At 39.9% G+C, this 15,056-nt stretch overlaps 1 protein-coding gene and 1 long non-coding RNA gene across 5 annotated transcripts in view; one reads left to right on the top strand and one right to left on the bottom strand.

The window, feature by feature from the left end:
• Positions 1 to 15,056, bottom strand: part of LOC114149464 (netrin receptor UNC5D-like) — a 240,771-nt gene that overhangs the window by 106,543 nt on the left and 119,172 nt on the right. For all 4 annotated transcript variants that reach the window (XR_003596509.1, XM_028025356.1, XM_028025353.1 and 1 more), the window contains exon 2: positions 1,705 to 1,911. Coding sequence is in view for 3 of the 4 variants with exons in the window: in XM_028025356.1 (XP_027881157.1) it covers positions 1,705 to 1,911 (207 nt within the window). In the remaining variant the exon portion in view is untranslated. The remainder of the gene's footprint in view (positions 1 to 1,704; positions 1,912 to 15,056) is intronic.
• Positions 12,614 to 14,283, top strand: LOC114149466 (uncharacterized). The gene is made up of 5 exons (XR_003596510.1): positions 12,614 to 12,648; positions 12,787 to 12,876; positions 12,969 to 13,022; positions 13,381 to 13,747; positions 14,138 to 14,283. It is a non-coding gene; the product is annotated as an uncharacterized LOC114149466 (long non-coding RNA).

Raw genomic sequence — 15,056 nt, 5'->3', positions numbered from 1 at the left:
CAGACGTTTTCCTCTTCTTCACAATTGTGTACTACTTCCTACACATAAAATCACAAGAAAATACATTAGTTGTGACATGTGAAAATGTGAGAAAGTTCAAGTCGAATGGATACCTTTGAAATTAACTGCATTTAGTATTCTTTTCATGTAAGCATACAAAAGGACCAAACAACAAACTACTGTCAAACTGGATTTTATTTTACAAAAAAGGAACTTTATTGTACCTTATCTAACTTATCACACGGAAAGACACAATTACAACTCCAGTGAATTGTTGGAAATGTTTATGTTTTTTAGTTTGATGTATAAACATGAGAGGATTCTTTCTCCCATCCCCCTCCCTCTTTGGGATGATGCAACAAAAACAGTCCAAGGACTCGAAGAGGAACCATTTTCCTTGTGGTTTTAATGGATTCACTTGAAGTTAAGACAACAACAACAACAACAGCAGCAGCAGCGTTTCAGCAAGTTGCATCACTTACAGGAATCATAGGGAGTTCAAAGTCTCATGCTAAAACTAAACAAGTTGGCTCAAACGTCACTTTAGTTTAGATGAATTGTGACACGTGGCGTAATGGGAAAAGTATTTTGTGAACATTGTCATGAGGCCACATCGGAAAAGGCTAATAACTGAAAATGTCATCATCATACAATTACAAAGGCGTGACTTTACATGAATGCCAGTACGTTACGATATTATTATCAACTTTTGTTCTGGATGCCAAAATCCATTCTCAGATTGGTTTTAGAGGAAAATAAGACAAAAAAGGTGATATGTTAAACTTCCACACAATTTCCTCCTAACCTTAGACAAAGCCCTGGGCTCATTCTTGGTCTTCTCCATACATTATTCATCAGTTTGGGTGCAAGGTAGAAACAGAAGAAAGCGGTAGAAATCAACACTCAAAGAGTCCTAATCTAAAATCCAAATAAAAAATCTGCTGAAAAATTACAAAGCCCTTCTGCCTTCTTCTTTTTTTTTTTTTACTCCTTTTTGCTGGATTTCAACCTGGAATTTGCATTCATTCAGTTAGCAGATGCTTTTATCTAAAGTGACTTGCAAGGAACTACATTCAAGCCTCAGCACACCAAGTGCCTCTGGCATACACATTATGTGCTATTTAAAAAGAGACAGTACAAGTGGAACAGGTACAGAAGTGCAAATGGAGAACAGGTTAGGTGGGCTTGAAAGTGCAGGCGAAGGTTGAGATGACCATAGAGGACAATATTTATCAAAGTAATTCAGTGGTTGGGAATGAGCATGAAAGTGGATTATATGACTGAGTGGGGTGCAGACCCCACTGTTATTCTATGGGCATGGGGTGTTTACTTCAGTGTGAGTCTGCTGGGTGACTCATGTCCCTTATTGGTGGATTTAACATCAGACATGTAGGCGTATTGTGAACCACTTGCAGAGGTTTCACAGTGAATGCTGAGAGAACTGCTGGAAGAGGATGTGAACAGTAGAGACCAACCTGCAGCAGACAGTGGTGCTTCTAAATGCACAGCAAATTAATTCAACCCTGCAAGCTCTTGGCTACTTTTTGCTCTTACATTGCCCACAAATGAAACGCCAAATAAAGGAGTGTGTAAGGCTTTTTTCATTTTTGGACTGTTGAGACTATGCATCAACCAGCCAATTTCTACACGGCTGCCTTGCTTATCCTTGACCCACACATCATGTGTTCATTAAGGTTAAAATACCTGTCACGATGTCAGTGTGCTCTTGGGACATGTGCTGGCTCTGGTGAACCCATTCACCGTTGCACTTGAAGAAGATTTGGAGCGCGGGCCGGGCCTGACACCTGAGCTTGATGGGGTTGCTCTTGATGATGTAGGCATCGACGGGCTCCTCCAAGAACCGCGGCAGGGTCCCAGACTGGCCATGTTGCAGGGCTTCACCTCTGGGACCTGAAGGGGGAAAAGAAATGAAAAGAAAAGAAGAGTGAAATGGAATCCATAAACAAAATGCATCGGATGCTATACTTGTTTATTTCTGGTAGTAAAACAATTGGTTTCAGATATGGTTTTCTCCAAAGTGCCAACATGTAGTTATCTTTTGATGAAACAGTATTACAGTCCAGAACTCCATTTTTATTTCTCGCCATGATTGTGTGGTCTTGTCCCTCAAAAGGCCTCTGCAGTCACAAGATCTCAGTCCAATAGAGCACATTCACAACGTGGGCAGAACAAGAGATGTGCACCAGGGATGTGCAGCCATCAACAGCTACAAGACAACTACGGTACTCTTCCCACTGAACCACAGTTGCCCCAAATGAGTTGGCCTGCTTTCTCGATTGGTTTGAAGTCAGGGCTTTGTGCATCCCAGTCAACTTTCTCCAAACAAACTCACACGTTACTAAACGAAGCACAAAATTTTGGACATGTCACCCATACAAATAACTCCTAAGGTTTTGACAAAACAAAGTCCAGTGCCTTGGTTTAGCCACTGATGCACAGACATTTCAAAACTGAAAATGGTCATTTGGAGATTTTTTCTAAGCCTCTTTGCTGCAGCATTAAGTGTTCCTTTCACTAAAAGTAAGGACTCAAGTTGTTTCCTTGACAAATAGTGCCAAGCCAAAAGCTCCACCAAAATTCACACCATTAGTAACTTCCAAACAAAGACTTGTTCATCATATTGTCAGACAGAAGGCAGATTCACTCTAGCCCTGTTCAATCCACTTTAATCAGATTCTAGTTCGTTTGCCTATAAAGTCTGGTACATTTGGGGAGGTGTGAATGAGCCATCGCACGCTGATGCAGACCAAAAAATGCAAACTCCGGTCTGCCTAAAAATCTAGGTCCCGGTTTGGTTGAAGTGAACTCTGGTATGGTTCAAATACATACAGTATGTGAATGCCAAGCAGACTAGAAACCTCTAGCGGGAAGCTGACTATAGCGCAAGGCATTCTGGTTGAATATAAAGAAAACAAACTTGTGAGTTTATTGTTAGCTGGAAATTTGCTTGTGGTCTTTTACCAACAACAAAAGAGAAATCCTACAACCACTAAAATCTGACTCTGCTCGGTTTTTGCTTACTTTTCACAAAGAAAGAAGTTGCACTCATGTCTTCATCAGAGATTTTCTTGTCTTTCATTTCAGTGGTTCTTGGTGCAGCTTCACCACATGTGAGGGAGGAACAGGTTTTTCAAGGATTTGGATCATTTGACACAAAGCAGTGTGAAAGAGAACAGCAGCAACACCAGCTGAAAATGTAACAAATGTTGCAATTTTTGTCCCCAATCGAACCGTCTCTACTGGACTATCAGGTGTGAAAACACCCAGAGAGGCATGATTGATAGAGTCCAGTGGTGCCAGGCTTCACTTAATTGCATCTGAGGTTTGACACTACACTTGGTGATGTAAGGTATAATACACCTCCTTGGCAATTTTTCTTTTTTTTTTTTTATCAAACTCTTTACCTATTGCTTTCGCTGTAACCTGAAAAGACTGAAGCTATTGACTGAAACCATTGACTTTACACACAGTTGGTGATTCAGCATTTGCTTTTCCCAGTATGTAATGACGGCACACAGAGAAGTCAAGGGAATTTGTAGTTGCAAGAACATTTCACAAAGGAGTCTATTCCACAGGTGCCATCTTATCACAGTAATATGCCTTAAGTTGCAGAACCCCTTACAGCAACCTTTCTGTTCATAAGAGTTTATAGAAGCATTTTACATGACACGGCGCCTCTGGCCATGAGAGTGATTGCAACAAATAAATTCAATGATTTGGATGGGTGTCTCAATAAATATGGTGTGTTACTTGCATATGAAGCATAAATGGATTACACTTGAAATGTAACATCCTCCCGAATACTGCATCAAAGTAGTCCTTTGAAACTGCAATAGTAGGCATATCATTAAGATGACGACTGTGATTTTTTAAATATTGTGCAGCTCTATGTTTGCAGTGATGAACATATTCCCATTTAAAGCAACATCCATAAACAACGCTTTGATCTCAGACGTCGGTCCTCACTAAAACAGTTACTTCAGTGGAGGAACTCGCAGACAAGGTGCTGCAGTACATTAACAGTCATTACTCCCGCCTTCCTCTGCCTGTTTGAGGGCTGTTTCAGTCGGCGCACGTTTTTGCTGCTTCTGAGTCCCACAACTGTAATTATACTCTGACTAATCCGCTAGTTTGGTGGAACATCTTTCATGCAAGTGTGAAGAGTTTATTGAGGCAAACCATCCCATACACTCTCACCTCCCCACTGCACACTCCATGTTTCCCCACAGTGATGGCTGTACCTCTGAAAAGCCCATCAGGATTAGGGAACCCACTCTCTCATTTTCTTCTCCCCCCCACCCCTCTCCAGCTAATCCCATCCTCCTACCTTTCCTTGCTGGATGTCTCCTGATGGAGGGAAATAGATAAAAGACTCTCTGCGATTCCCCGGCTGTGAAAATCACAGAACTTGCTCGCTGTTCGTCTACCCCTCTGTGGGACGCGTTCGCATTCTCTGCCGCGTTCGTGGAACGGGAGCTGAACAAAGAGACATGCTTTTAATTTCAAAATGTCTAGCCCCAGGCAAGCTTTTCTTGTTTGGAGTGCTCCTCTTTGTTTTGCACGGGCAGAACTGACACGGTGTGTTTGTGTTTGGATAGATGCAAAACACAGACATGACTTTGCATCGAGGCAACGATAGATGAGAACAGGAACACCCAAATACAAAGGCTGTCAATCCCAGTTAAAGCCATTCGCAATTATGACATCTGATAAATGGATCGGGTCCCATGTTATTTTGGCCTACCGACAGGAAAGTTTAACACCGGTGACTATTACAACTAAATGATATCAACATTAGAGATGATTTCAGATTTCGTTGCCGTTAGCAGTCTGTTCACTGCTCTGATTTTTCTCTTCCATATTGCCGCTGGGATGTTTCGCGGCAGACAGATTAAGAGAGACACATGAAAGGAAACTGGTGCCATTTAACCCCGGGCTGGTGTCGGCATGTGAGGCTTACAAGCACTCAACTGTCCCTAGAAACTGCATAACATTGTCTCCGGTCATGAAATTGATGAATATAAATCACAAACAGCAGCGCGGAGTAGCGGCGGCAATATTTATGTTGCAGCGTACCATTTTAAACCATACTGTGATAAGGCTCCGCGGAGCAGTTTCGTGAAGAAGTGTGATGCCGCTTGACATTCTCACAACATTCTCTCATTTACATCCTGGGGTTGTTGCAGGGCGGTTATTGGTTCATCTTACCACAATATGTTTCCCCACCACCATTCAGGAGACCGCTGAGGCCTGTGCTTCACAGTTTTCAGAATGATCTACAACCAATGCTTCCGTCTGGCAATAACACATAAGGGGCACAGATACATTTAGCCAACTCAGAGAGAAAACAACATATCACTGCCAAAGGGCTGAGTGATGGCTCTATTTTCTTTCCCTTTCTCTGCCTCTGTGTCTGCCTTGCACATAAAGTCTTCTACAGGAAATACACGCTAGTCGTGAAGCAACTTGTCAGGAAGAAGGCATGCTTTTGTCAGACGGAGCAAACACTCGATCTCTTTACATGCTAAATTAAAAAGTCGAGGAAACTCAGTGACAAAAACATATTTCATTAAAGGGGGATACAGGTACATAGTGCCATTTTATACCACAATCAAATAACTGTTACCTTTGGTTGTAATGTAAGTGCTACATGTCGAAACAACATCAAAGAAATTTGACTTCAAATCATAGGCGTGTCTGATGCCTTGAAATTGGCCTGTCTCTTTAAGAAGATCCTATTGTTTCAGACACTCTGCCTTCAGCACAACTCAACGATGCCTCTCCATGCAGTCTACAAGCGTTGTTAGGAGCATTGTAGTTTTTATGATAAAGTCAGCAGACCTGCAATTCTACCAGGTGTTTGGTAATTACTGCTGCTGCTAGTCTGGAGGAGCTTTATGGGTAAATAGGCGCCGCTTTGCATGAGCAAGCATTAATGATGTTATAACATGATATAAAGCTCAATAAAATAAAATCATACATACATACATACATACATACATACATACATACATACATACATACATACATACATACATACGTTATAAAAAGCAATTTTGCATCATAATGGAAATACTCCTTTATATGTCAATTTACATTGTACTGTGTCCTCCAAAAGTATTTCTTATATGTGTTCAACATTTTTCAGTTTCATCACATCCTAACCAATAATTGGGCAAGTTTAAAATAGGTTTTAGTTCATCAACTTATATTAAAAGCTTTGAACATCTATTGAATTTTGAACACTGAAACTTAAGATATAGTGGTCATCTTAAGGTGACTGACTTGGCAAAGAGAATGTTGAGAGAATCAGCGAAGAGTATTGGAGGAGCTCTGAGGCTTACGGAGCTCAGGTGAGGTAAATTGTCTATAGGATTAATATTAGTTAGACACTCAACAAATCTGTCATTTATGGGAGAATGGCATAAAAAAGTCGGTGCTGAAAGGAAACCATGAGAAATCCAGATTCGCAGTCAAAAATCTAACTGACATGTTTCGACCGGAGTTGTTACTGCTATGTTAAAAAAAACTGAGCAATTCAACAAATACAAGGCAGAAATGTTGGTTTCTAGATGTGTCAACCAGGTAGACCTGCAGCTGTAACTGTACGCAGAGGTTTCCCAGATAGCACATGATGTTAAATCAACGTTGAAAAATAGTTAGAATCGTTGATTTTTGGTTGAAGTCGACAAATGACGGTGGATCAACCATCAAACAACCATCCAATCAAACCGTTGAAACTGTGACATTGAATCAACGTTGTTTTGTGGTTGAAATCTGATCACTGAAATGCCGAAGTCTGATCAATGGTTGATTTTTGGTTGAAGACGACAAATGACGGTGGATCAACCATCAAACAACCATCCACCTCTAGCCAAGTAACCAGTGTTGAAACTGTGTCATTGAATCAATGTTGTTTTGTGGTTGAAATCTAATGACTGAAATGCCGATGTCTGATCAACATCTGATCAATATTGAATCAATGTCAGCTGTTTTGCCTCACCCCTTCCCCTCCTCTCCTCCTCATCAGAGCTCTGGGTCAGAGCATTTTATTACTGAGCGGGGGTTATCACATTTAAATTAAGCACTGTAGAGGATAGTGGGTGCTGATTCCTTTCTGTACATTTTCTTACTTGTTCATAACAATTCTCACTGACTGTGTGTGTGTGATATATTGACACAAAAACATCTACAACTTACTAAAAGGAGTGGAGCGGTCCACCCCCACCGTTTACATGAGTGGGATAGCCCAACCACACAGCTGCTTCGCTGTTGGCTTGTTGGAATATATGTTAATTCAATGTTGAATTACCATCACAAAGGTTGCATGTTTGGTTGAGGTCGACAACTGATGGTGGATCAACTATAAAACAACCATTCAATTCTAGCCAATTAACATCCATTGATTGAAATGCCAAAATTGAATCCAGTGTTTTTCAGCACCGGCACCAGGCACACTGCCCTGCAAGTTTTAGGCATTTCCCTAATTCAGCACACATGATTTTAATTGACATCTAATTAACAGGGTTTTGCTGAACTGAAAACACGCAGGTCAGTTTGATTGAGGACAAGGTTTGGGAAAGAACTACCCAGATAGCACACGATGTTAATTCAATGTTGAATTATTATCACAAAGGTTTCATGTATGTTTGAGGTCGACAATTGATGGTGGATCAACTATAAAACAACCATTCAATTCTAGCCAATTAACTAATGTTGAAACTGTGTCATTAAATCAATGATGGTTTGTGGTTAACATCAAATAAATGAAATGCCGCCAACGTCGAGTCCAGTGTGTTTCAGCACTGGTCCTCCAGGCACTACAAGTTTTAGGCATTTCCCTAATTCAGCACACATGATATTAATTGACATCTGATTAACAGGGTTTTGCTGAACTGAAAACACGCAGGTCAGTTTGATTGAGGACAAGATTTGGGGAAGAACTAGTAATCTAAATGTTCTAAAAGTGGAGGGGTGTTTATTACACCCCTCCACTTCACTCTCACATTCTAACCCCCAACCCCTCTCCCTCCACCCTTCACCTCTCACCTGGCTTGTCTACCCCTCAACCTCCCTCCCCCTTTCTACTCTCCTCCTCTCCTCCTTTGACTCCGGGTGAAACTACTTTTATTTTTTGTGAGAGTTACTCACATTATAATTTAAGTAGTATGTGTTGGTAACATTGGGTTGTAATTCTGTCCTGTACATCTTCTTACTTGTCTGTAAATGTTATGACTGACTATGTATGTGTGATATGTTGACACAAAAACACATAGAAGTCACTAAAAGGAGTTAGGTGGTCCACCTCCCCCATTTCATGACTGGTATGTCCCAACCACATAGCCCCTTTGCAGCAGGATTGGTGCAACCTGTTTCTGAATTTAATTATTCAACCCCCAGCACTTTTGTGGTAAGTGTGGCCAATCTACCTTGATCTTAACCTATTTATTATAAACCAACTGCATTGTGTTGCGCTTAAGTTGCAGCTTGGTAGGGAAATAAGCAGTGATGGCATAATTATGTTGAAAAACTAACTTTAAATCAGATTTTGATAACACTAAAGTTGGGTTGTACACTTTGTGAGGTCTCAGGATGCTTGGTCCTGCTATAGTGAGGCATTTGCTTATGCTGGTATTTTAAAATGAACAGTAACTTTCGCATTATAATAATTGCCTTTCTTGATATGGATCTAATTGTACAAATATGTTTCGGCTTGTTTCATCTTGCATATTAAAATGCAGCATTTTATTCTGAATCTCTTCATCTCCTTTTTTTATTTTTCCAGCTATATTTAAATATAACAGCTTTAAAGAAAGAAGACAATTGTAGGTAAACAGGTGCAGTTTGTCTACATTAGAGTAAAGCACCACCACACTCTTTAAGATGTCGGCTTCTTCTCGGGCTAAAAGACATAGAGTTAACAAATTATTGAAAGAGACAGAGCAGCAAATCCTCACCGAGTATAAGTTAATAGTTAATGCTAATCCAAGGAAGAAACAGGAGAAATATCATGTTGCAGCCTCTTGTCAGTGCAGGTTGGATGTACTACCTTTTCAAGATATTTCAGACTTGCCACTAAACAGACGACTAACTATCAGTGCTGTGAATGAAAATACTGACTTGCCAGGTGAGTCAGAAGCACATTTTGAAAGTATAGTGGAGGATGAGCTTGACAGTGATGACAATAATGATTTGCTCAGGACAAGTTTAAAGTATTGGGCAACATCCTATTCAATCTCTCTGGTTGCACTGTCATCTTTGCTGTCTATTTTGACAATGTTTCACCCTACCCTACCAAAAGATGGGAGAACATTGCTTGGAACACCCAGAAATGTGCCCATCACTACAATTCAAGGGGGAGATTATTATCATTTTGGAATAGTCAAAGGGGTGCTTTCACGGTTGGCATGTTTGTGTGTACCATCAACTATGACTACTATTAATATCCAGTTTAATATAGATGGCTTACCTTTATTTAAAAGTTCCAAACTTCAGTTTTGGCCCATACTTGGATGTCTGACATGTGACTACACAAAGTCCCCATTTGTTGTAGGCATTTTTTGTGGTCTAAGCAAGCCAGTGAGTGTTTTTGAGTACCTGGCTCAGTTTGTCAAAGATCTTCAGAATGTATTGTGTAATGGCATTATTTATAATGGTAAGCAATTTAATGTAGAAATTTCTGCCTTTATTTGTGATGCGCCGGCAAGAGCTTATATTAAGCAGGTCAAAGGATTCAATGGCTATTCAGGTTGTGACAAATGCTTTCAGGAGGGTGTATGGATGAATAAAATGACATTTCCTGAAACAAAGCATAAACTTAGGACAGACTCCAGTTTCTCTGACATGGTTGATGAGGAACATCACATTGGAAAGAGCCCTTTATCTGGTTTAGTTAAGATGGTTTCTATGTTTCCACCAGATTACATGCATGTCTGTTGTCTCGGAGTTACAAGGAAAATGCTTCATATATGGTTAAAGGGGAAACATTTAGCAACAAAGTTTCCTTCCCAAACTGCAGCAGGCATTTCAGATAAACTCCTAAAGCTACGTTTCTACACGCCTTCTGAGTTTAACCGTAAACCAAGGGGACTGTCGGAGATAGATCGGTGGAAAGCTACTGAGTTCCGATCCTTCATGTTATATTGGGGTCCTGTTGTTTTGAAGGATTCACTCCCCAGTGAGCTGTATGACAATTTTATGTTGTTTTCCGTTGGAATGTACATGTTGCTGTCCCCTAGTATATCTGAGGAAATGTTAGCCTTTGCACAAAAGTTGATGGTTGCTTTTGTTGAACACTTTGGGGAATTATATGGAAAAGATGAAATTGTGTACAATATACACCAGCTTACTCATTTGGCTGAAGAATACAGGAGGTTCGGCAATCTAGATAATATATCAGGATTTCCTTTTGAGAATTGTCTTGGTCAAATTAAGCATCTTCTACGCAAGCCACATCAGACACTACAACAGGTAGTTAAAAGGTTGTCTGAAACCTCACATGTTGGACCCACATGTTCTAGAGATTATCCAAAGTTGCTTAACATCCACATTGATGGTCCAGTCCCCACACAGTTTATTTCTTCACAACAGTACAGGAAGGTCTCCACTCATCGGTTTACTTTGTCCACAAAGAAAGGAGACAATTGTGTTGAAGTTGGAGACGGATTTGCATTAATAGAGAATATTATTAAATCAGAAGAGGATACATATATAATCGTCAGAATGTACGGACACAAACAGCCATATTACATGTATCCCTGTGAATCATCATACATTGGCACATACAAAGTCAGTGGCTTGAAAGAAAATATAGGGGTAGTTGGACTGGCCTCTATCAAGCGCAAATGCCTTCTCTGTCCAGACATGGATGGTGCCATTGTAATACCACTACTTCATTTAGCATAGTCATGCTGCCCTGCCAAAGTGCAGTATCTGTAACTGAGATGTATATCATGGCATAAATTACCTAAAAATAACATTTATCTAATTCTTACCTGTGCAAATAACATGTTTGACTGGCCAAAAACTACAATGTCTGTAGTGCACTTTGGCTTTGAAGAGTGAAATGGGGATGACCTGTAAGGAGATATCATGAGTAGTTCTCATTTCATCCCTAGCCCTTCGAAGATGAGTAGAGAGGCACTGTGGTCAGTTGTACAGTTCCCAAATGGTGGGACAGCAGTAGTTCTAGAGAGCTGGTTTAAAGCTGAGGAACAGACGCTGTTATGGCCCCCAAAACACATAACACTCAAGAAAGCCCTTCGAGACGGAATGCAACCAGACGACAAATGGATCACCTATACGGATGTACGAGTCCTCATTACGTGTGGTGAGTAACTGGTGCAACACATGCACAGCTGTTCTACACAGTCGTGCTGTCATGTTATAGATAAATCAGCTCAATATTTTCTTCTTTTCACGTATGTTTATCTATTGGGACATGACATTACAGATGCAAAGGTTTGTTTAGGAGGCTACATTAAACCAAGTAAACAATATATATAATTATAATAAAGCGCTGGTACCTCAGAGGTCCAGCTGAGATGTTTTGTGTATGTAAAATCAGAGAAGACAAATGTGAGGAGGCAAATAGTGATTGGCCAGAATGAGATGATGTATGATAGTAGCGCTTCACACAGGTGTGATTGTTCTGTTTTTTGGGAGTTGGGAAGGAGCTGTTAGGGTAGTTCTGCACTGGACTGCAGACATGCAAATTGGCATTTACCCTCTGCTCTTTACAGAGACCCTTGATGAGGCGAAAAAACGAGAGACAAAATATAACACCACAATGTGTCCAACATCTGAAATTGAATCTCATGATGAAGGAGCTATCCGCCAAAAAAGAATATCCAGGTACATTACTAACTTTATCACAGTGATAACTTTCCCTAGGGCGTTGCAACTAGAAAATAACAACCACTGCTAAAAGGATGGCTCAAAGTGGCCAGAGTGTCCATGTATTCAGACGGTAGCCTTGACTAATAAGTGTAGTATCTTAACTACAGTTGTAATATTCATATAGTGTATTATCATAATGTTTTGTAGGCCAAATCAGCAGTTTATGCATTCTGATTCTGAAGACCATCAGAGTAGCAGTGCAAAAAGAAAGCGTTTTGCCAAACCACCTGATGTTGGATGTCCAGGTATTGTTTCCTTTATATTGACACTATGCTCACTTCTACACAGTCAAAAAAGAAATTACATATAACAGTGTACCAATAAAAGGACATTTTAATTTGATTGAAATTGTGTTTCTTGCTGAAATTGTGTATAGTTTTAGCACTTAGAGCTAAAACTAATTGTGTATAGTTTTAGCTCTTAATTATTTCCTATTTTTCTTAGTAGATCTTGTTGCTAGCAACTACCAACAATCACTAGCTGATGAAGTTCTTAATGGTGAGTCGTCAAGCAGTCTCATAAGACTGTGATGTCAAAGCAATGCTTTAAATATAGAGCAGTCAGCTGAATGTAAGTCTCACATTTTCTCATATGGAAGGTTACAGTAATAACCTCACTGCTTTGTGTATTTCCTACTTTGTGTTCAAGCTGAGATGCCAGGTTTTGCTACAGCCCACTGTGTCCAGTACCACAGGTTGCAGAATCCACAGCGACAAAGTACAAGTATTGGTATGATACTGTACTCTTTCAGTAATAGTGATGGGTATCTTAGTGATTCTGGCTAATTAGTTAGTTTGATCAAACATTTAGATTATGTATCTTGTGTTTACACTTGTAAACTATTGCGAAATGTAACTATATCTACAGGGTTGTCTGGATGCAGCTCAAGGCAGTATAACCATCGCCCTGGTCTCTCACAATGTGCACAAAATAGGCTGCCATTGGATATATCACAGAGTAACCCACTTTACTACATACATATACAGTGATCTGTGTTGACTAATGAATTCACTTTAGCTAAGTTTTTGCATTTCTTATTCACTTAAAAGCAAACTCCGACCTGAATGATGTATTGGATTCAGCGCCTAATCAAGGTTTCGAAGGTATCAAGACAGTCATCCAACATTTGTAGACATTTTGTGATCTGAATGTGTGAGGTTGTGTCTATATTTGAACTGTGGTCATTGCTCACATCTGTGTGAGCAATGACACCAATTCTTTAAATGCTTTGACACTTATGCATTATTTTTTAAAGGCAAACATAACACAAAGCCCTGACAGTATTTTCTTTTTGCCATTGTGATCTTGTGTATTCCACTCATCAGAGTTCTCTCCTGATTAGATGCAGAAATGTCCTTATCTATAAAAGATCTGTAGGAAACATTTCACACCTAAAGAAAGTCGGTGTCATTTTGGCACCTAACCTTTAAACTTCTGTGCATGAATATTTGTGTTTTGCAGATGCAACCACACAAAGGGCCAGCAATAATGGGCAGCTTTTGAGAGGCAAGTCTATTGGACATAATGTATTTGTAATGTGTCATTTTCAGGTTATTTTGATGTTGCACTTAAAGATTCTTAATGTTCTCCTGAAGACCTCGCTATCCATAAGATGACATCGATGCTTGCTGAAGCTCTTGTGATTGTGAAGGATCTATCCAGAGATGTCCAATTCATTAAGAACAATTTGGCTCAGAGTAACATTACACCAGGTAGCACACAAGGACCAGCAAACCTTGTACTCCCCTTCCAGCTGCCAATTGAAAGTGAAGAAGATTTCAGTAAAGCAGAGTCATTACTGATTGAAGAGACAGTGCGTCAAAAGATGGTAATTCATTTGAAAGACTGATCAGCATCAATGTAGATTATGTCAGTGTGAGTCTTTTTCTAAGGGCAAAATGTTAGCTCTTTAGCTACTTGAACACAAATTGTAATCTACAAGTTCTGAACATGTCACAGAGCTTGTAGATGTGCTATTTATGAAACATTTTGCAATTATTCACATAGATGATTTAAATTTTGACCTAACCCAAATTGGGACCAAGATGGTTAATAACGCTAATATCCATGACCATGAATGAACACTATGGAGTGGAATATCAGTGCATAAGCATAAATACAGTATCAAAACAAGGTTATGTCTCTGCTGTGTTTTTAATTTACATGATATAATGCTGCTGTGTAATGCTATGCCTTCATGTACTTGTCTCTGATGTAGATTGCTCGACTGGCTCTAGTAGGAGGCACCAATTCAGCCAACATGGTAAGAAGAATGTTGACAACTTGTATGAGAAATGCCCTGGCAAGTCAGTTCAACTGGGCTGGGAAGAAACATAGGCATTCCCAGAGTAAAAAGCCATTCAAGGACACTCCTGCAAGAGTGCATATTAGGTGAGCTTCCTCTACTGGAAAAGGGCTTTGAATTTTAATTGTAGGAAATGAGACTGTTGGTGAATCAGAATCTAAACAAAGTGAGGGTATGGGATAATAAGAAATTTTATGTGAGATACCCTCTATCGTAATGATGTTCTTTTGTGTCTTTCAGTTGCTGCTCGTCAATTCGAACCAGGCCTAACTGATCAAAATTACAGCGAAACAGTAAAGAAATGGTTTCGCTATGCACCAGACCGGGAGGGAGGCATTGAAAGGCAACCAAAGGGACGGCCAGAAGACTGAAATTAAATAAAATATTTAAGCACTGCCATGGTATTTTTATGTGGTTTATTTCAGGATGATGGTTATGATGGTTGAATAAACATTGATTGAATGCAGAATCAACACAAATGTGCGTGCAGAACCACGTTCAGATGAAGGTTGAATCAACGTTGATTCCTAACCTATTCAATGTAGAATCAACCCGAAATATATGTGCAGAACCACAGTCGAATGACTGTTGAATCAACATTGATTCAATGTAGAATGAACCGAAATCCGGATGCAGATCCACGTTCAGATGAGTGTTGAATCAACATTGATTAAACGTAGAATCAACCGACATATGTGTGCAGAACCACAGTCAGATGACTGTCGAAGCAACATTGATTCAATGTAGAATCAAGACAATTCCGGATGCAGATCCACGTTCAGATGAGTGTTGAATCAACATTGATTAAACGTAGAATCAACCGACATATGTG

The sequence above is a fragment of the Xiphophorus couchianus genome, chromosome 8 (genome assembly GCF_001444195.1).
Source record: "Xiphophorus couchianus chromosome 8, X_couchianus-1.0, whole genome shotgun sequence".
Taxonomy (NCBI): Eukaryota; Metazoa; Chordata; class Actinopteri; order Cyprinodontiformes; family Poeciliidae; genus Xiphophorus; species Xiphophorus couchianus.
The sequence above is the reverse complement of the archived record's forward strand: the minus strand, read 5'-3'. Positions and strand labels throughout refer to the sequence as shown.